The sequence below is a fragment of the Anolis carolinensis genome, chromosome 6 (assembly GCF_035594765.1).
Source record: "Anolis carolinensis isolate JA03-04 chromosome 6, rAnoCar3.1.pri, whole genome shotgun sequence".
Classification (NCBI taxonomy): domain Eukaryota; kingdom Metazoa; phylum Chordata; class Lepidosauria; order Squamata; family Dactyloidae; genus Anolis; species Anolis carolinensis.
Window position 1 is genome coordinate 71,913,410 of NC_085846.1, and position 22,773 is coordinate 71,936,182.

At 41.4% G+C, this 22,773-nt stretch overlaps 1 protein-coding gene across 1 annotated transcript in view; it reads right to left on the reverse strand.

Annotated features, from left to right (window-relative positions):
- The window catches only part of stt3b (STT3 oligosaccharyltransferase complex catalytic subunit B), a 61,222-nt gene that overhangs the window by 17,258 nt on the left and 21,191 nt on the right, over positions 1-22,773 (reverse strand). The window contains exons 3-8 of the mRNA XM_016998091.2: positions 12,843-13,130; positions 12,055-12,120; positions 7,659-7,758; positions 1,863-1,961; positions 608-754; positions 249-297 (exon numbers count right to left, since the gene is read on the reverse strand). Of these exons, the coding sequence (XP_016853580.1) occupies positions 249-297; positions 608-754; positions 1,863-1,961; positions 7,659-7,758; positions 12,055-12,120; positions 12,843-13,130 (749 nt within the window). The remainder of the gene's footprint in view (positions 1-248; positions 298-607; positions 755-1,862; positions 1,962-7,658; positions 7,759-12,054; positions 12,121-12,842; positions 13,131-22,773) is intronic.

The window sequence follows — 22,773 nt, forward strand, 5'->3', positions numbered from 1 at the left end:
ACAGTCAATCCTCAAACCAGGCTATTAAACCAATGACACACATAACTGACTTAAAATGTAATTCATTTCAAATCAGAAACAGAAACTTAAATTTACTCCCTTGAACAGAAGAAGACAACGGAGTGTATGATCCCAATGCTGGTCATCCCTGTAACACCAGGCTATGGGTTATCATTATGTTTGGAGTAAATTATTTTTTTACCCATTTAGCATAGGTTCACGATCTGACTTCTTATAATCCTACTTACCCAGTATCCCATAGTGAATAAAACCTGCCACTCCATGGTGCAATGTAACCTGAAAATATAAATGATAATCTTACATAGTCTGTCAGGGAGTACTTCTATGGATGTCTATAAAGGTATGAATGAATGTTGACTTTTCAAATATATCAAAAAGGCAAATACTCTGCAGAGAGACATTTACAATATGTGAACACTAAACTTCAAGCATGTTTAAAGCTCTTATAAAAATGTTTTAATGGATGAATGAAAGCCAGCTGCCGCATCAATGTGCTGAAGTTAGGCAGCAGTCATATCCATTGTGAATTCCTCTATACCTTTTTTAAGGAAAAGTGCCATCTGACTAAAAATTATCATATTTTTACCTGTATATGTTAAGTAGATGACACTCAAGAATACAACTCCAGCTGCTAATGATATACCCAAGAAGAATAATGTCTGAAATTCTTGCTTTGTTAGTCTGTCTCTCATATACTGTAAGAAGGCATAGGCCTGCAGCAGTGCAAAGACACCTAGGTAAAACAAAAAGAAAGACTTTAAAAATTTCAAACAATATTTCAACGCTTGCTCTCAACTTGTTTTCTTTCAGTGCTTGCTGTCAATAAACCAGTTTACATCACAAGGATATCGAAAGATTGATAATTATAGGGAGGAAAGGAAGTATATACAACAGATTCTAAACTAAAGGAATCCAACCCTTAATCACACCTGGAATTTTTGTGATTACGCTGCTTGGGAACTGTCCTATTGAAAATGACTTTCTGTGGTGATTGCAAAGAGTCACAAAGCACTCACTTCCCTGAAAGATAAACTAGTAAAGTTATAAGAAAAAAAATCCCAAGAACTGGAATACAAGGTAGAAGTGAGCACTGAGCTTCAGAGAAGGAAGTTACTTCTTTCAATCCTCATTTTTCTTTCCAACACACCTATTTCATAGAAAAGCAAGTCAATTATTTTCCCAATCTTCTCTTAAGATCAACTAATTCCCTCAAGTGGATTTTACCCAAGAAGGAAGATTACCTGAAATCATGCATCAGAACACTGTACAATGAAAGTAAACAAGAATCCCCATCCCTTGCATCAATTCCCAAAATATACATGCCTCACTGATTACTACCGAATTATCATATTTATAACAAATATGCATTCTACACTCATTCATTCATTCCAAATCATATGCTGCATTCATCCATTACAAATCCATCACTTTGACTCCTTAAATCAAACTGAAAAATGCAATTTTAAAAAATGGGAAATGGGGGACCTTGGCAAGCACCTTAGGAGATATCTGCAGATATCATGGTGATTAGGAGAACCACATTGGAAATCCTATTTTAACTACTTATACTTTTATGTATCACTTGTATCATATTTTGCTATCACAGTCCCTTGTGCAACCATTTAAACAAAACTTTCTAAAATGCTCTACAGCAGGTAGGCAAGGTAATTCAAATTAGGTATTAGATTCAAACTTTGGCATTAGAATGTTATAGGCTGTCGGAAGCTCAAAATTAACATGCTATATTTTCAGTACAGACTTCTGGAGCTTATAGGACTGTGATACAGAATTATAACTCCCACACAGTGTATACATTCAATAAAGTAAACTGTTTCTCTTACCTGCAGCTGCCATGTGTTCACTTGTTCTGATTGGCTGAAATCCTACAAAAGGTATCTGCATGGATAATATTAAACCCACAATATAGAAAGTGCTATATGCTGTGAATAAAAAACGAAACAAAACAAAGGCAAATGACTATTACGTAGAGACACAGGATAAGCTATAACTAAGTACAAGAAAAAATCATGTTGTTATGTTAAGAGGAATACTCTTTGAGGAGATAGGAGAAGTTTGAAAGTCATTTTTGGGTATAATTCTTTTATAACATGAAGTTTTAAAATTCCTAGCTGGATCTAATAAAAATAAATAAAAATGATAAAACAATTATTATACGTAAAAACTTTCCAACTATTTTTTCCTTCTCAGAACCATCAAGGTAAGTATATATAATACTGACAAGTTACAGCTGGCTAAAATCCCTTTTATAGTGAAGTATATTTCAATTGTTATCCCTCTGAACAAGCATGAAATATTCAAAATGAAAATGTCAGCATAACTGATACCTCTAACACCTTTATATATATGAGAGGCATTCACTATGGGTTTGCACCCCCAAGCAGTTTTGTTTACTGTAGTCATAATTAAATTTAATGAATTTCTCTCCTAAATATTATAATAGGATACACATCATTAAACATCTCAGCTGCCAAACTTCTAATTCACAGCCAGTGCATTGAATAACCAACTATTTTTTACATAATTTGTCCCCTTTGCATTTCAATTTTGAGTCCCTATAGTAATCTACATCAGGATTATTTACATCCAAATGTCAAGTCTACCTTTATTTTACAAATCACATTGCCAACCAATTATAGCAACACTGCCATCCTCTGGTATTTAACAGCCACTAGTAGTGTGCATTGCTTTTATCGTTTTAGATTTTGCACTTTTAAATCTGACAAAGTCAGGCCATCACCTCTTGTCTTTGGAAGTTACTGAAATATCTTTCACAACAATGGCTTGGTGAACATTTTCCCTACAAATTCATAAGCCATGTCTAAAGTTATGGACACCCACTTCAATAACTTCTGGGACAGCATTCCTGGCCACCACAAGAACAAACAACAGATCAGTCTACTTTGATTAGTGATTCAGTGATGACAAGTGGTTCTTGGAACAGAAAGATGTTATTACATTTATGGGTATGTCATGTTGGTGAATTGGGAAAAAAATCTCCAGGTTTTCCTTTTAAAAGGTGGAGAATCCTCTATGACACCTAACACTCATCGAAAAGCTGTTTTCTAAATTGAGGCTTTTGAAAAATATAGGCACAGTGCATAAAGTTTATTGGCTACTCTTTATTAAACAGTAGGGTATATGTCCAGCATTATTCAAGTGTTGTGACTGCTGCCCACCTGCTTTCATCCTTCTTCAGCTCTAAGACCTGCCTCATAATGTCTTCATGGCAATACTCTGGCAACAGTGGGCAGGCACTCTTTTTAAAAGGTTTTTGTGTTAAATTTCTGAAATGTACTGCATTTTTCAACAACAGGCTCATTGCTCAAACAGCGAAGATAGCCCATGTGAATATATATCATTACCATATGATATTTGAAATAAACTGTCAAAGCTGTAAACAGGAGATTTTGCTGCATGAGACAAAGAGCCCACAATTCAAGAGAGACAAAGTAGTTAAAAATATATTTAAGAAAGATAATGATATGGATTTTATGTGACAATCGTGGGCTTCATTTTGACTTCATTTTGAGAACTTTTTCAATTTACTGGATTAGAGGTACAGCACTCTTGTTAAATGGCTGGCTATTTCATCTCCACTTGAAAATATTTGCTGAAGAAGATTGCTCACACTGTTCCACACCTTATACTATCAACAATATTTCTGTAATTTGACACTACAGGCAATCCCCGAATTACAAACATTCAACTTACAAATGACTTAGTTAGGAACAGGGGTGAGACAACAGGAAGTGAGAGAAATCTATCCCTCAGAAAGGAAATTCACTCCTGAAAGTGTTATCATGGGGAAAAGGTGTATCAGCTGAAACTTCCTCACCTATACTTGTTTCCACAAAAAACCACATTTTTCAAGATCCAATTATCACTGGGACAAAAAGTGAGGTGAAATCTTCTGACCAGGGGCACAGACAACAAAACCACAGGGGTGTTAACCCTTCCCTATGCTATCCAAATCTAATATCGATAGATATCTAAGACTGGAGTTACACTTAAGAATTGTACCTGTTCCGACTAACAAATTTAACTTAAGAACACACCTACAGAGCATATCTTGTCCGTAACCTGGGGACTGTCGGTACTAGTTTGAAACATATCCTCTAGTACAACACACTTTGCTTCAATACCAATGGGATGGTTGTTCAAATATCTGAGGGTGGTTATTTACTCTCAGAGGTGATCTATTTGACCCACTGATGTAGGGGTTTTTTTTAAGGGGGGGGGGTCAATATTAGTTAGGGTGGAGGCTTGCAAAGTCTTACATTTGACTGGGAAAATTATCTGGTTAAATAGGTTAAATTTCCCTTTTTTGAAATTTGTCTGCTTCTTGAAATTCTTGAAACTGCAGGCTGTAACCATGTTTAAAGCGATTTGCAGTGAATACAAATTTAAATTTTATGACAGGTTTTTATTTGGAACTTTCTATAGACATGCATGGATAGTAAGCAAGTGAGACGCTTAAATATTGGAAGCTCCATTTTTGATACAAAGATTAGGTGGGTCTAGAACTCCATACAACCAAGGGCTTGTAGGTACTGCACAAAATAGTGTATGTCAATAAAACAGAAAGCAAAATGCCAATGCTGTTTGGTTGGTTGAGTAATAAATATCAACAATATGGAAAGTGAGATTATTATAAAGATCATGCAGGCCTGAAAAGATATAAACAAGAATTATCATATGAACTTCAAGTTCAGGTTTCATTTAGCTGCCTGCCTTACCTTGAAAGTCAGGAATTGTCTTGATATTTTTACTTATATTATGTCATTAAATTTAGTACAAATTTACTTAATTACTAGCTAATAACACTGGATACTGGGGACCTATCAAATGCTTTTACAGAGCAGTTATAGCAATGAAAACTCAAACTGATATTAAAGTAAGATCTTGCAACAAAAAGTTGCAGTCTAAAGTGTTTGTCTTTAGCATTCAAGCCATTTTGATTTTTAATCAGGTCTGGGTTCCTTTTCTTTGGATGTGTGGTGAACAGACATAGGCTCAAACCCAATTACAATAAGCGTTTGAATTTCCCAATGTGCATCTCTATTTCATGTGGACATGTTAAAATAGCTTATCAGTGAGAATGAATAATCAACTCATCTAGAAATAAACAATTTGGCCTTCTGTTTTTTTTTTAATCACTATCAATTTTTCTATTTCTCCTCACACATGGCTTTCATTTTTCTTCAGCCACTTCATCCAATTATATCCTCATCTTGGTTATTCCTCTTTTAATCTGACAACAATACATCCAAAAAGTTTCGGTTGCTTTCCGAGGCTGTCCTTCCCAAATGGCCAAGGGCATGACGGTTTTTCATAATGGTGCAAATATAGGGCTCACACAATTCTTTTTGTATATGGTTAATATACTGGCAACATTTATATGAACAAACTTATATGAACAAACAAAATTATTAGTAGAAATGATTGCTTAAAGGTACCAACTGACACAAAAATCACTGCTCTGCTCAACAGGTTTCAGGTTTCCTTTCTAAGTTACTTAAAATCAGACTGAGATGTTCCAAATGAAAACAAATATATGGTACAGTAAATGTTTTGATTTACAGCTAGACAGTGATTCAAAATAGATCACAACATGCAACCTTTTTGGTTTCCCACACTTTTAGTGAATTTGCATTAAGATCTTATACAATATTCCTAAAATGATTCAAAAGTACTCATACTGATGTCAACATCAATAACTTTGCATCAAATATGCACGAGCAGTCAGCAGGAGTTTAGTCAGCATTGAAGCTATGATGCCAAGTGGGTCAAATAAATGGCTTGCTTACGTCCATTTGCCAAAGCAATAAAATATGACAAAATTTGCTTCAAAAATGCCTTCTGAAAATTACAAATGATGTGGGTAGTTTTAAGGTAGCATTGGTTTAATTATCTAAATAAATACATTAAATCTAAAATAGTGAACCCAATACATTAATTCTAGTATTTAATCACCACCAACTGAATGTTTATTACTCCACTGAACTTCTCCATCCATTTTTGTTGACAAAATATAAAATTTCCATTTCAAAAAACTGATGTTATTCTCTCTCTACACACTTCAAATTTTTCTTCTAAACCATCAATTTTAACTCCTTTGATTTATTCTCTTAATTTTCATTTCCAGCTGCAACCATGTTTTGTGCATGTGTATATTTGGACTTGCCGCATTCAATTATTCTTATTTTGCACAAGCGGCATTCAGGTCTATAGCTAATAACCCCGACAGATAATGGCGCAAGACACATGACCCCTATGAGGGCAGAGCTACCCCCAAAATGCTTATTCCCTAGCTCTGTAAGATTCTGAACAAGGTAATGTCCAGGCAACCCATTTGTGTAAGTCATGGAAACCAAAAAGTAAAACATTATATTTTATTATGATACATTTATATTCTGCTTTGTAACAGAAGATGTTAGGATATGTCATAGACAAGAAGACAATACAAAATAAATTCAACAGTTGAGAATAAATTAAGACTCAGGTTGAAATTCTTAACTATGGTAAGTCCACTAAAACCAACATTTGACAAAAATCTGAGGCATCTATCAGAATTCCTTGAAGAGAAAATAGCAACTACAGGCAGAGACATTTTCTCATAAAATCATAGTATAGAAATTTCCTGGCAGCAAAGTCCTTCTTTATTCATGCAAGTTATGTTAGTTGACATGTATGCTCACAAATTCATATATACCTTTCTAAAGAAATCACTATTCTAACATACCAAATAAAAGGAAGCTTATTGTAAAGAGGTCTGCACATATGCATCTAAAATGCTTCAGCATGTTACTTTGTGTAACTATAGAATTGCTTTGATTTCTTTCTTGGTAAGGAAGCAATTCTGTTATCTCAAACTTGGGGTGAGGCACTGAAAAGAACAAACTGGAGAGATGTTTTTCAATGATATTTTTACTCCTGATCTTGTCTGTTTTCCTGCAAAACTGGCATTTCAAAACTGGAGAATGACCTAAATCTATCACTTAAAACTTTCTTTAGAATCAGTTGTGCATTTAAAACACAAATAAAATCTTTGTAAGAAGCTAATTACACAAATATGAATAAAACAATTATGATGTCTGCTTTGCAAGCATTATCTACTTATAAATTACAACAAATAATAGATACAAACTGCATTTCCGACATACAATAATCACCTCCTATTTAATTGCCACCAAATTAGAGATATATGACTTGACAGACCTGTTTTAATTACGCTTCTCACACTGTTAACAGTAAGGGAATTCTGAATGAGCCCATCTTACTCCCAATTAAATGTTAAACTCTCATTTAAAATTTCAGTTTGCATTGCTTTTATGAGATTGTTTTTATCTTAAGTATTATAATTCTTTTTAGCTGTCTTTGGCACACTGGTGAAAAGTAAATATTACTAATAAACGAACAAGTGACTGCCCAATACAAAAGCAGATGTAATGGAATAAGAGAAAATAAGTGAGATTAAGTTACTCTATTATTTTGATCAATCCACTAAAATTTGACAGGTCAAAACAAATGGCTTGGTTTAAACAGAGAAAATGAGTTATCCAGAATGGGTTAAAAAACCCCACTTTTTCTCAATTTCAGCAAGTCAGAACACTCACCTATATAGACCCTCCTGCTGTATCTCTGCATCAATAGTAGCACAAATACATGCAGTGGAATAAGGTTGATGATGAAAACATAACCACCCCATGCAGAAACCTGTCAGAAATGAAAACAGCAGAGCATAATGTTATTTTGTAAATAGTTAAAACATTTAGACCAGTGGTTCCCAAACTTATTTGGCCTACCTTCCCCTTTCCAGAAAAAATGTTACTCAACGCCCCCTGGAAAGGGGGGCCTGGCTTAGAGGGGTGGGCGGGGCTCCTGCTCAAGAGGGCGGGGCTGAGACTCTCCCCTAGTCCAAGATGCAGGGCTGGGAGGGGGAGGTGGGCGGGGCCACAAATGGGTGGCCAGGATTGGGATGGGCGGAGTTACAAGCTCTGAGGCAGGGCTGAGCTTCTATCCCTGTCCTGCGGCACCTGCCCGGACACAGGGGGCAGGGCTAGAAGAGGGGACAGGGCCTCTTCCCAAGTGTCTGACAGGGCTGAACCTCTATACCCCAGCCCGTGTTCTAACAAGCGCCTCAGGGGAGGTATACAGAGGCTCAGCCTAGTCTTGTGCTCTTGGGAAGAGGCCCCACCCCCACCCCAGCCCCGCCCTTTAGTCCTAAAAGGCCTCTCAGGAGAGGTATAGATTTTCAGCCCTGTTTCGGGCTCTTGGGAAGAAGCCACGCCCTTGTGTCCTAATAGGTGCCATCACTGCCCCTCTGGATTGCTGTGGCGCCCACAAGGGGGCGGTAGCGGCCACTTTGGGAATCACCGATTTAGACCGACCAACATGAATTACCAGGTATGTTCCAAGTCACAATGAAAAATCCAACGAACAATCAGAAAACAGAGTAGGTAGCATGAAAGATAGTTTTGTATGAAAGAGAAAATGTTATATAAAATGATTATTTAAAAAGAAGTGCAAATATTAAAGAAACATTATACATTTCCAACTGTAATCTTATGAACAAAATATAATTTCATCATGTCCAGTTTAGTCCTTTACTAATGTATTCATCTGCTCATCAATAATATTTTTTTCTTGTCGCCAAAAAGGAGACATCTCAAATTTTGGAACATAATCTAAAATTGTGATCTATTATCAGTTACCTTGAAAAAAACGAAATACATTGGGAACATCAGGTGTGTAGGTTACGGAAAGGTGTGTGAGAGAGCCCCACTCTTAGTTTAACCAAACAACTGCCATTTCAACTCCTCAATAGTCATTATAAGAAGAATTAAGTAAGTACTGTAATGTTAAGAATGGATGCCTGGAGCTACCCTCCTCATCTCCTTTTCCTTTCATGGCACGAAGATAATCACTGGGCATAAACTACTTTTTAAAAACAAAATTGTTGTATAGCACATAGGGAAATTCCTATGTTTCACAAATTTAAAGCAATTCCCTTCACAGAATGAAGCTGAAAGAAATCTGCATACAGAAGTTGTCTTTCAACACTACAGCAAGTCCTTAGACACTATGTGTTGAATTTTAGGGACTGTAGGAGCTGCCATGGAAAAGAGAGAGGACAAGGAAATTGATTTTTGGTCCTGTGGCATGCACCTAAATTTGGTTCACTCAATACAATTAAATGGATGCAACACATTAGCTAACTGTTAAAATGCTTTCTCTACAAATTAAAAAAACAAACATTTCTACATATTCCTGACAAGTCTAAGTTGAAAACCCACACAGGAGAGTTATTTCTACAAGAATGAACAGACTTCCAGGGAAACCAGCACCACACTAAGCATATCAATAACTTTGTCAGAAATAGCAACTGAGGGCCCTTCCAGACAGGCCCTATATTCCAGGATCAGATCCAGGTTTTCTGTTTATCCCAGGTTATCAGTGCAGATTCATATAATCCAGTTTAAAGCAGAAAACCTGGGATCAGATCCTGGGATATAGGGACTGTCAGGAAGGGCCCTTCTAGAATGACCATATAATGTAGTTTGAAACCAACTTGAGATAACGTCCACAAAATGCACACTGATAACGTGCTACAGCATGCATTAAAATAAAGTCTTGAGAATTTTTGGAGTTCAGCCAAAAAAATGTGCTACAGCAGATGCCAGATATCCCAGATCCAAGGCAAAATCGACTCCGCAAAATGCAGACCACACTGTAGACACTCGCTCTTACTGAACTGGAGTAAAAAATCCAGAATGGGCCAAAAATGCTCGAAGGGATCTGTTGGGCAGCAGAGGGCTAATCGACTCTCTGGGAAGGAGAAGTGATTATATCTGCTGCTGTTACTTTCCCTTTTTATCCCCATATGCCTCTGGGTGCATTGATGCATATCTCTGCAAACAACGAAAAAACAATGAGTGACAAGGGTCCTTGGTAAATGTAATCACCTTCCTGGCTTTAAGGCAGTTCCACACATGGCAATCTGATCATCTGTGCAGCGAAATTGGTTCTTCTCAAACCAGTTCCAAACTGGATTATAATTTCAGTATAGTGGTGTAATGAGATAAACTTATCTTCTAGATAAGGTAACTTTTGCTTTAAAATCAAACTTAACAAGCACACACTTTCAGCTCACAGAGCAAACTCTAACGCAGTGTTTGTGAAAATAAGGAAAGCTATTTCTGTGGGATAAAATAGCAGTTAATCTCCCTTTATGAAACAGCACTGGGAAGGAGGACTGAAATTTCCTAATGCTGAGCCTTTTATTTTAGTGACTCAGTAAAACGTGATCATCAAATCAAACAAAGTATAGAAATACTGAAACAACAGTACCAATCTTTTGAATCAACAGTACCAATACTATGAATCAGTAGTGATCTTAAGCACATCTGAAACTGATGAGAAAAATCTCCAATTGCAAAAAGGAAATACCCACTTAAAGACAGTTTGCAAATTTATTTCTCTCAGATTCCAAAATTCTTAGTTGATTTTAGAACCCTACAAGGGAAATTAAAGAATACATTTTTATATATTCTATGTTATGTGTTAAATATGCTTACTGAGAAAGAATACACAAATTCAAAACAACAATCACATAACCTTGATACAAATACCTATCAACTCTTTAAATTGATGACATTTTCCACAAAGATTAGACATGGACAATCTGGGGCGTTCAGCCTAATTTCAAAAGCTCTGTGTAAGAGATAAATTCAAACACCTGGCAAGAGTAATCTGCTCCTCCCAGGGAGACTGCTGACTGGGGGAAAGAAGAGGAAGAAAAATAGGGATGAATCCATCTACTTTTGGCTTTCTCGCCTGAACACGGCCAGGAAATGCAATTCTCAGCAAATAATAGTTCCACAATACTGCAACAGACAAATATTTAAAGTCTCCTCGTCGTCTCACTCGTTCAGTCATTTTCAACTCTTCGTGACCCCATGGAACAGTCCACGCCAGAGCTCCCTATCGGCCGTTGCCTCCCCCAGTTCCTTCAAGGACGAGCCAGTCACTTCAAGGATATTGTCCATCCATCTCACCCTTGGTCGGCCTCTCTTCCTTTTTCCTTCCATTTTCCCCAGCATTGTGATCTTCTCCAAGCTTTCCTGTCTTCTCATGATGTGGCCAAAATACTTCAACTTTGCCTCTAATATCCTTCCCTCCAGTGAGCAGCCGGGCATTATTTCCTCGAGGATGGACTGGTTGGATCTTCTTGCGGTCCAATGCACGCTCAGGATTTTCCTCCAGCACCAGAGTCCAAAAGCATCTATCTTCCTTCGCTCAGCCTTCCTTATGGTTCAGCTCTCGCATCCATAGGTTACTATGGGGAATACCATCGCTTTAACTATGCGGAACCTTCGTGGCCAGTGTGATGTCTCTGCTCTTCACTATTTTGTCAAGGTTGGCCATTGCTCTCCTCCCAAGAAGTAAACATCTTCTGATTTCCTGGCTGCAGTCTGCATCTGCAGTGATCTTCATGCCTAGAAATATAAAATCTGTCACTGCCTCCATGTTTTCTCCCTCTGTTTGCCAGTTGTCAATCGGTCTGGTTGCCATGATCTTGGTTTTCTTGATGTTTAACTGCAGCCCGGCTTTTGCACTGTCTTCTTTCACCTTGGTGATAAGACTCCTCAGCTCTTCCTCACTTTCAGCCATCAGAGTGGTATCATCTGCATACCTAAGGTTGTTAATGTTTCTTCCAGAAATTTTAACTCCAGCTTTGAAGTCTATCACATAGAAAATAATTTCAAGGAACAAGGATTCAAAGAAAGGTACATGAAGTAACATTTTTAAACAAGTGTGAACATATTTGTTCCAATATTAAACATGCAATTATTAAAAGATCCACCATACTAAAACACCAGTGACTTGTTTGCATATGGTAACAGAAATAAACAATGACTAAATAAAGACTGAGCTTTTGCGCAGTCTATTCAATTAGGTATGGTATTTCCAAACCAGATGTACATATACTGTAGTTGATATATCACTCACCATGTAGAAATAAGACAGGCAGCAGCATATGGTCCAGAAAACTGATCCAGTTTTCACAGACTTCACCTAAAAGAATTGTTTGAGTTTTAGCAAGAGTAGAAAAAAACAAATATGTGTTAAAGTAGCCATGGTACTATCAAGAGCAGAGGCTAAAGTCTACAATATCAACTGCTTTTCACTGTGGCATTTACTTGTTAGTTACACGCATAACTACAAAACAAAAACAATCATACTGGCATATAAAATTTTAAAATTCTATATTAGTGCAATGCTTTTATTAGGCCAATCCCAAAAGAACATAAATATATAAGCTTGTAAGAGCTGCTCAACTCTATATAGGCAGGATGTGAACAAAATCAAATTTGGAGGGAACAGAGATGACTGAAATGGATGAGGAGGGAACTTGTGCATACTAGCTACTCTCTAGCTACACCTAGGACTGCTGTGAACAAGGAAGCAGCAAATTAATTTATCTCCCATTTTTTGGAAGACACAAGATCTCTGCACTTTCAATTGGTCTTTCACATATTTCCATATGTAGGAAATGCTAGGCTTATATCTACCAAATGACTTTGTGATTCTTATCTTTACTGACATAGAACCATTGTGGAAGCACCCAATGTAACAATATTTCAAAGGGCAATGAAATTAGCTATATTACTTGATATTTTTTCTACAGATGCTGACTCTAGAAGAAAAGGATCTAAAGATCAAAATAAAATTTTAAGGAAAATCTCAAGCACAGCCAGAAAATAAAAACAGTACTTGAATTAGATTAAACTACTTACCCACAAATAGTATGTGAATTGCAGTGCAAAAATAGCTATCCCTTCATTGTCAAAAGATCCTGCAACTGATCGTGATATGTAACCTGGTACTATAGCAATAAAACAGGCAGCTAGAAGCCCTGCTCCTTGGTTCCACAGTTCTCTGGTAAGCAGGAAAGTAGAAATTGATGTAAGGCCGCTAAAAACTGGTGCAAGAAACACACATACATCTCTTATGTGGACAGTAATGTTAAGCATATTTAAAATCCAATGTATAAGGCCTGCTGTCACCATCAGTCCTGGGTATACCTAAGAAAGACAAGGAAAAACATTTCACTACAAGGCAAATGAAATATGTGATTTTCATGTATTTGAATCAATGTTATAAAAATACTCTTAAGTATCTTGAAGCAGTAATCTATGTAGGAGAGATTATTACTTCTACAAACCATTTTAAAAATCAAGCTATCAACAGACAGACATCCTGTTCAGTGCCTGAGCAAAATACCCTTCACATCATGAAACAAGATGTGCATGTTGAAGAAATTGTATACCCTCTTGATTTCAAGGATGACTCAAAAACATGAGTATCACCTGAGTTAATCCGAGTGAAATGTACAATATTTTTAATATAAATAAATAAGGACAGGTTGCTCACCTGTAACCATGTTTCTTCGAGTGTACTCTGTGAATTCACACTAATGGAGAAGCTGCGCCTGCGCAGGTTCCGACGGAAACTCTTCCAAGCTGAAGTTCAAATTTTGGCGGTAACCACGCCCCCCTTCCCAAGGGGCATATAAGGCAGCCCCAGGCGCCCGCTCTCCAGTTCCTACGCCGCCAAGGCAACGAGAAAGGGAGAGGTTTGCCAGAGGGGAAGGAAGGGCGGGTTTGTGTGAATTCACAGAGTACACTCGAAGAAACATGGTTACAGGTGAGCAACCTGTCCTTTTTCTTCGTGTACTCTGTGAATGCACACTAATGGAGACTAACACGCTAAGGTCCCGGATGGTGGGACAAGGCAAACTCGACAATCAGTGAATGTCCAAACACATGTTTATTAGGACATAGAAAAAATAACCGTCCCAAGGGACCAGTGCAATAAATTGTCCGAAAGGACCAGTGCAATGCAACATGAGCATCATAGAAGAAGAACATAACATGGAAGGAATTTTTCAATAAACATGATAGAGAAAAATACACAATTGCGTAGTGCATATAAACGCTCTCCCAGGGGGAGAGGGACAAACACATCTTGGTCTTTGGCATATCCGCCAGGGCCAACGAGGCGGTACAAAGCAACAGAGCAACTGCTCAATACAATCATGGGAAAAAAACATATCCCTAGAGGCAGGTATGGGGAAAAAAACCCCGTCCAACTTGAAGGAGAGGTATAGAGAGTCACCTGTGGGTGAATATGAAGAGAAAAAACGTCTGAGAGTCAGGAGAGGCAAGATGAGAGTACTGATCTTGCAAAGGCCGAGTCTTTAAGGGCCTTACTGTCCAGCCTGTAGTGAGAGACAAACGTGAGAGGGTTTGACCAGATAGCCGCTTTACATATGGAGTCAAGCGGAATACCCCTAAGGAAGGCGGTCGACGCCGAGAGGCCCCTAGTCGACCTCGGGCGGATGGAAGGAGGGGGAGGTCGCTTGGCTAGTTCATAGGCCAACTCAATGGCCTGAGCGATCCAGTGGGACAGTCTTTGGGAAGAGATGGGATTACCCAACTTGTCCTGGGCATAGGCGACAAAGAGTCTTTGTGACTTACGAATGTCCTTAGTACGGTCCCTGTAGAAAAGAAGTGCTCTCCGAACGTCGAGAAGGTGCAGTTTTTGCTCGAGAGGAGAGGAGGGGTTAGAGAAGAAAGCTGGTAAGACAATGTCCTGGTTGAGGTGGAAGGCTGACACCACCTTAGGAAGAAAGGTAATGTCCGGGCGAAGAACAGCGCGGTCATGGTGGAAACGAAGATAAGGCTCGTCGACTCTGAGGGCAGCGAGCTCGGATGGCCGTCGTGCCGACGTGATCGCCACCAGAAAGGCCAACTTCCAGGAGAGCAGGCGTAGATCGGTCGAGGCAAGCGGTTCGAAGGGAGCAGAAGACAGTTGAGAAAGTACAAGTTCGAGGCTCCAGCCCGGCGTAGGTGGTAGCGACGGCGGGCAGATGTTATTGTAGCCCCGGAGAAAGGTTTTGATCAGGTGGTGAGAAAAAAGAGATGGCTGGCCGTGGCGCTGAAAAGACCAGGAAAGAGCTGCGAGATAAGCTTTTATAGAGGCAAGAGAAAGTTTCTTCTCGACGAGAGTCATGAGGAAGTCGAGGACCACCGATACCGAGGTCGGGAAGGTGTCGACGTTACGGGATCGAAGGAAGGCATGAAAGCGAGAGAGTTTGTAGGAATAAGCCTTGGTAGTAGACGGCTTATGGGCTGCCCGCAGGACGTCTTGCAGATTCTGCGGAAGAGAGGCTAGGTAAGAATCCTCCATGCAGTGAGATGAAGGGAAGAAAGGTCCGGGTGAAGAATTTTGCCGTCCTCCCGTGAGAGAAGGTGCGGCGAGAGAGGCAGAGGGTGAAACGATCCTCTGGAGAGGCGAAGAAGGGCTGGATACCACGGTTGGCGGGGCCAGGCCGGAGCTATGAGAATCGCCGTGACCGAGATCGAGAGAAGTTTTTCGAGAACTTTCGGTATGAGGGGAATCGGTGGAAAAAGATAAAGCATCTCCGCCGACCAGTCCAGAAGAAAGGCATCCCCTAGGCAGCCGGGGAAAGAGTTCGGGGGGAGCCTCGCTCCGTAGCGGGGTAGCTGAGCGTTGTGGGGAGACGCGAAGAGATCCAGAGTAGGGCGCCCCCAGAGGCGGAACAGACCGTCGAGGACCTCGGGATTGAGCTTCCATTCGTGAGAGGAAGAAGTCATCCTGCTGAGGGCATCCGCTAAGCCGTTTTGGGCGCCCGGTAGGTGGATTGCAGAGATCTGTACGCCGTGGGCTATGCACCAAATCCAGAGACGAGAGGAGAGGAGCATCAGTTTCCTCGAACCCGTACCACCCTGTTTGTTGATGTAGAATACTGCTACTAGATTGTCCGATTGAATGAGGATGGACTTGTGGCGGATGAGGGGGGAGAATGCTTTTAGGGCTTTGAGAATGGCGAGAAGTTCGAGGAAGTTTATGTGGTTGGCCCTCTCTGACGGGGACCAAAGATTTTGAACCGTTAGACCGTTCATGTGGGCTCCCCAAGCGTAGGTGGAGGAGTCTGTGGTTATGGTTAGCGATGGCGGGGCTGGATGGAAAGGAAGGCCCTTGCACACGTTTTGGTGAGACATCCACCATGAGAGAGACTGGCGGACGGACGACGGTACCGACAGGTATCTGGAGTTGTGGTGGTGGAACGGTTTGAAAGTGTCTATAAACCACCTTTGCAGGGTCCGAAGGCGCAGCCTGGCAAACGGGGTCGTGAGAACCGTGGAGGCCATGTGGCCTAGAAGGACCTGAATGACACGGGCTCTGACCCTCCGGGCAGATCGACAAAGGGCGATATGGTGGCGGAGAGCCAGGAATCTGTCGAACGGAAGTGACACAGTCTCTGCGACGGAGTCGAAGAGGGCCCCGATGAACCGGATTCGGGTTGACGGGGAGAGATTTGACTTCTCGGAATTGAGTTGGAGGCCGAGAGATTTTAGAAGACGCAGCGTGAAAGAGACGTGATTTTGGAGAAGAACCGGGTCGGGCCCGACGAGAAGCCAGTCGTCCAGATAAGGAAAGACCGTGATGCCATGTAGCCTGAGGTGGGCCGCTACGGCGGCGACAACTTTGGTGAAGACCCTCGGGGCCGTGACGAGACCGAAGGGCAAAACGGTAAACTGGTAGGTTTGGTCGAGAACTTTGAAGCATAGGAACCGTCTGTGCGCCTCTCGTATTGCCACGTGGAAGTAGGCGTCTCGTAAGTCTATGGAGGCAAAGTAGTCTCCCCGCTGCAGCATCGGGAGGATAGAGGCAATAGAGACCATCCTGAATTTGGAGGGGCGGATGAATATATTGAGTGCCCTTAAGTCCAGAATCGGGCGTAGCCCGCCTCCTCTTTTCGGGACTGTAAAGTATCTGGAGAAGAAACTTAAAGGGTCCAGTTCGGGAGGGGAGGGACGGATAGCGCCTTTGGCCAGTAGCGCTTCGACTTCGGCCAGTATCTCTGGGGAAGGGTTTGAGTGGAGAACGTGACCTGTAGGAGGGAGGTCCATGAACTCTAAGGCGTAGCCGTCTTGGACAATGCGGAGAACCCATGCATCTGAAGTAATAGAGTCCCATTGATTGTAGAAAGGGGCTAGTCGGTCTGCAAAGATACCGAAGGGACGAGGCAGCGTGGGCTCTACAACGGTAGCGGGCGAGGAGCTTTGGCAGGGGTTGGCGTCAGGTACGCCGATTAGGCTGCGGAGGAGCAGGGGTGGATCGACCGCGTTGCTTTTGCGGATGAGGTCCCCGGCGAGGTTGGTGATGGGCTTGATTGTTCGAGCCCGAAGGCCGCCTGAAAGAATGGTGTCTGAAAGATTGCGGCGGGAAACGGCGGGAACGGTGCGGGAACCAGCGAGTGCGCTGAGGTTGAGGTTGGTCGCCACATTTAGACGCAAGAATTTTAAAGTCATGATTAGACTTGAGTTTGTCATCGGTACCGGCGTGAAACAGTCCGAGCGCGTCAAAGGGAAGGTCCTCAATGACCTGTCTGGAAGATGAGGAGAGACCCGAAGACCTCAGCCAGGCGTGGCGGCGAATGGAAATCGCGTGGGCAATCATTTTACCCGCAGTATCACCTGTATGCTTCGCCATTTGTATTTGGTGGTGAGCGAGCGAGTCTGCCTCCTGTTGGAGGGTAGTGAGGACGGAGCGGTCTTCGTCCGACATCTTAGCGAAGAAGGGCTGCGCCTTCTCCCAGATAATTTGTTGGTAGGCACCCATGCAGGCTCCATAATTCGCCATGCGGCAAAGCAAAAGGGCTCCGGAATAAAGTTTTCGACCCACGGCGTCGAAGCGCTTCCCCTCTCTGTCGGCCGGAGTATTCGACTGACGACCTGAGGATTGAGAGGCCTTAACGACCAGGGAGTTAGGGTCGGGATGGTGTTTGAGCCACTCCAGGGTATCATCGTCGGTACGGTACCAAGTCTCGATCCTCTTCGAGGTCGGAGGAATGGAGGAAGGGTTTTTCCAGGAGGCCTGGATAACGTCCAACAGATAAGGCAGAAAGGGGAGAAGCGTGGCCGGCGGAGCTTGGGCCTGCACCCTTTTGAAGACTGGGTCAGACACTGCTTTGGAGGTTTGCTTGATCTCCAAACCCAGGGCGTCGGCCATCCTGACCATTTGCTCAGCGAAAGCGCGAACATTGTCAGTAGGAGAAGGCGGGTCCGCCTCATACGCGTCGTGGGGAGGAGAGAGGTCGAGACCGAGAGAGACCACCGAGGCCGAGAGGACAGAGTCTGGGCGGTCGACATCAGCATCTTCCTCCTCAGCCCCTTGGGGGGACTGAGGGGGAGAAGACAGCACAGTCTCGGGAGGAGGCAAGGCCTCGCGGGAAGAGAGGGCCGGAGGCCGAAGGTCCTTAGAGGCTGAGGCCTGGGCTGCCCGAGCCAGGCGAGCCGTTTGTCTGCCACGCTCCGGTGTCGAGGTGGGAGGGAAGAGCTGTTGGCGCGACGAGCGAGGCGGCGCAAGGGGCTCCGGCACCGGCACCCTGACCACCGTTTGGGTAGAGTGGTGGGGTGAGTCCTGCAGCTCCCCATCAGACAGGGGGTGCAATGGAGACTGAGAAACATCTCTAGGCCTCTGGGCTGGTACAATAGGAGAAGACCTTCTCGAGGAAGTTGTCGAGGAAGATGGCGGGTCTTTCTTTGAGGAGGCCGAGGAGGAGGAGCGCTGAGTTAGCCGTTTCTTCGCCGGCGGTTGCTTGGATGCAACCCTCAAGGACTTGCCAGGTGTGGGAGGAACCACAGCTGAGTCGGATTGCGCTCGACGAGACTCCTCGTGAGCCCTTTTAAAGGCTATTTTGATAGCAGAGGAGGACGGAGGGGAACCGATACGAGAGCGGATCGAGGTCACCGAAGCCAGAGAGCTCGACGTCGAGGAAGGTCCCACCTTTCCGGAGCGGGTCGACACGGTCGCCGTCGTCACAGTACACGGTGGTTTGACCGGTTTAGCGGCCCTGGAGGTCTTGGACGCTCTGGACGAGACCGAGGAAGCCTTGGCTGCCGGAGGCTTAGTTGGTGGTGCCGACATAGCTCTCAAAGCTGAGGACGCCGACGTACCCGACGTCGACGGAGTCGGTTCTGGCGCGAGAGATTTTTCGTAGAGCGCCGCTCTAAGCCTAGCGGCTCTGTTCTTTCTGGCCTGAGCCGTGAGAGCTAGGCAAAAACGGCAGGTACTGACCACATGAGCCTCGCCAAGACAGAAGAGGCACTTGGCGTGGCCGTCCGAGTCAGGAATTTTAGCAGCACACTGCGTGCAACGCTTGAAACGAGTAGTAGACATGCGAAGAGTCCGAAGTGAACCTTGCGGCGGAAAAAAAGGAACTGGAGAGCGGGCGCCTGGGGCTGCCTTATATGCCCCTTGGGAAGGGGGGCGTGGTTACCGCCAAAATTTGAACTTCAGCTTGGAAGAGTTTCCGTCGGAACCTGCGCAGGCGCAGCTTCTCCATTAGTGTGCATTCACAGAGTACACGAAGAAAAAGCATTTTTCCTTCAGTGTGAAGATTGCACAACAACTTTCCCTGGTACTACCCTGTTTCCCTGAAAATAAGACATCCCCAGAAAATAAGACCTAGTAGAGGTTTTGCTGAATTGCTAAATATAAGGCCTCCCCTGAAAGTAAGACCTAGCAAAGTTTTTGTTTGGAAGCATTCCCACCAAACAGAACACCAGAGTATGAGGGATTGGTAAATGTACATACCATAGAGTGTTGTACATGGAAATAATGGTAATAACAAGAAATTATTGATAAGATTCACAGTTTGTCTGGTTATGCTGGTTTATGATGGCAACTACTGTACAACATATAATGTTTATTTTTTGTTCAACAATCATAATAATAAATAATAAAACTTTATTTATAACCCGTCACTATCTCCCCATGGGGACTCGGGGTGGCTCACATGGGGCAAGGCTCCGACCAGCTTAATTTACAAAAACAACAGCATAAATACATTGAACAATATACAAAAATATATATAACACAGTAAGACAATAAAACAAGAGTTAATACTGCAGTAATAATATCAATCAACCACCAAGTACAATTCAGCCGACTTCATTAGTGGGGGGGGGGGGGGGTCTGCAGCAGCAATGTAATTCAATAAATAAATTCAATAAACGTGAATTCTTCTTCATGGAAAGATAAGACATCCCCTGAAAATAAGACCTAGCACATCTTTGGGAGCAAAAATTAATATAAGACACTGTCTTATTTTCAGGGAAACATGGTATCTGTACTTGTCTACAAATGTTTAAAAATTCAAGTGGGAATAAAGCTAATGTAGAAAGATGTTGGAATAATTCTATAATGCACTAGGTGAAATATCTTGTGTGGTGAATTCAAGTTTGCTGAGAAGAAGCAGTATGAAGGACAGAAGGGAGCAAGATTAGAGAGAGTGACAGTGCAAACAGCAGACTCTGCCTTAGGAGTAGAAAATGAGCTACTTTGTGTAACGTTTCGAATGGAATAATTTGAGGGTGGGTTATTATTACTAATACTGTATATAATTTCATTTGCATCTTTTTCCAGATAAGACAACCACAATACTGATATCTTTGGAACGCCTCAGGTAGTGTGTGAAAGATATGTATTGTTCATTTCTTTATTTCATCTGCTGAAACAAATTATCAAATTGATGATTACTCATGCACAAGGTATTGCTAATGACAACAGGGCACAGTGTAAATTCATTTAGAGAAAATATGACTCTAAGACTGATGGCAAGTTCTATCAAATGTCCCAATCTGCTAAGTGAAATTATATCATGAAGTCCCCAAGTCATGAACAAGATAGGTTCTGTAGGTTTGTTCTTAGGCTGAATTTGTTTGCAAGTTGGAAAAGGTACATTTTAAAGTGTACCTCTAGATAGATAGAAATAGATAGATAGATAAATAGATAGATATAGATAGATAGATAAGAGTTTAGAATAGCATAGGGGATCATCTCACTTTCTATCCCTGTCATCATTGCATTTTGAAAAAAATGGTTTGTTATGGAAACAAGGATTGGGATAAAGTTTCAGTGGAGACACTGTTTCCTCATGATAACTCTTTCAGGAGTAATTTCCTCTTCCTAGGGGTAGATTTCTCTCACTTCCTGTTGTCTCAACCCCGTTCTTAACTATAAGTTGTTTGCAAGTCAGATGTTTGTAACTCGGGGTCTGCCTGTATTGGTGTTGCTTGTTGCTATAATGGGCAAAGTTGCAACTGATGATATTAGTTCAAATTAAAACAGTAAAAATTTCCTTTCAATAAACGGATTCATTGACTTTAAGTGCTTTATTGATAAAGCACTATATATATTACCGTCATCTTGTAAATCCACATAAAAACACTTCTTGCACTGAAAACAGTACATTCATGAGAGCTTATGCTAGTTTTTTGCATTATCATAACACAATTTTCTCATGAGTGCAAGGAGATTGGAATGGGGGCACTAATGTATTGCTACATTGTCTTCTTTCCCCAAACCCCTATTTGTATATTGAAGAAATACTTCACCAGAGATCCTGTTTTTCTTTGGGATTTTTTTTCCACTTAAGTACATGTTTATTAAAAGAATTTCTAACCCATCCTATAAAATGAGGCCTCTAACTGTGAGAGGTTAATTAAATCACCTTAAAACAATGCAAAACTATGGAAATACTTTAGTAAATGTAAAGATTTTAGAATAACAAAACAGGAATTACAAACAAACAGAATGAAAACTAAGTCAGGATCACATTAAACTACAAAACCCATCAAATTCATGTAATGCAGGCAATTAATTATTTGAAAGTGGAAAGTAGAGAAATATTATCTCTATTAAACTATGCCTTACAAATGTCCCAAATCTGCAATGTTAAAGAATTCTTAAAGTGGGGAGAATGTACTAAGCAAACGTTCATCACTTCACCTGCTTCTGCAGTGTTAGTAATTTTACTCAGTCAACAAGATTCCTATAATATCCTGACCACTAATGGCTTAGATGGAATTGGTCTGCTACAATATTTCTTATAATTCATGTTTTAATAGAGTTAATATAACTTTTAATTGATTTTGGTATTGTTATTGTTTTATTGAACTGCCACTGTTTTATTGAATGTGTTTTTGGGGCAATGGAATTGGCCGACTGTTGTAAGCTGCCCTGAGTCCCTACGGGTGAAATGATGTAAGTAAGTAAGTAAGTAAGTAAATAAATAAGTAAATAAATAAATAAATACAACAGTGGATGTAACTGTAACCTATTTTCCAGCATTACTGATGTTTGCTCATTTCTCTGGTCCAAGGACCTTCCTCTCTATTTTTTTTAATTTTTGTTGGTTTTCTAAAGTGATGACTCTGAACAGTGTTCCCTCCAATTAGGTAGCAAGAACCAAGCTTTGAGCTCTAAAAAGTACTTTAGGTGCTGTTGCCAATACATTTGATATCATTTGATATCACATTTCTCTGCACTGAGAGACCCTGAGGTACTAAGACTATATGCCATGGCCGTCTCTATGAAGAAGGATGGGGAAAAAACCCTTCAATACTTGGAGGGATTCCTAATATCAAGGCTTGAACCTACAGTATCCTATACCAAGGTGCCCTGTAGATACCAAAGCTAGATCTTGGTACTGAGACTTTATATGCTGAAACGTAGTTCAGAGCCAGAGACTGTAGCTGAACCTTAACTGAAGCCTCATGGCTTCAGCCTCTGTCTATATCACTGTAAGAACTAATCACCTGTAAATCAGACGAAGAGGTGGATTTTTAGAGC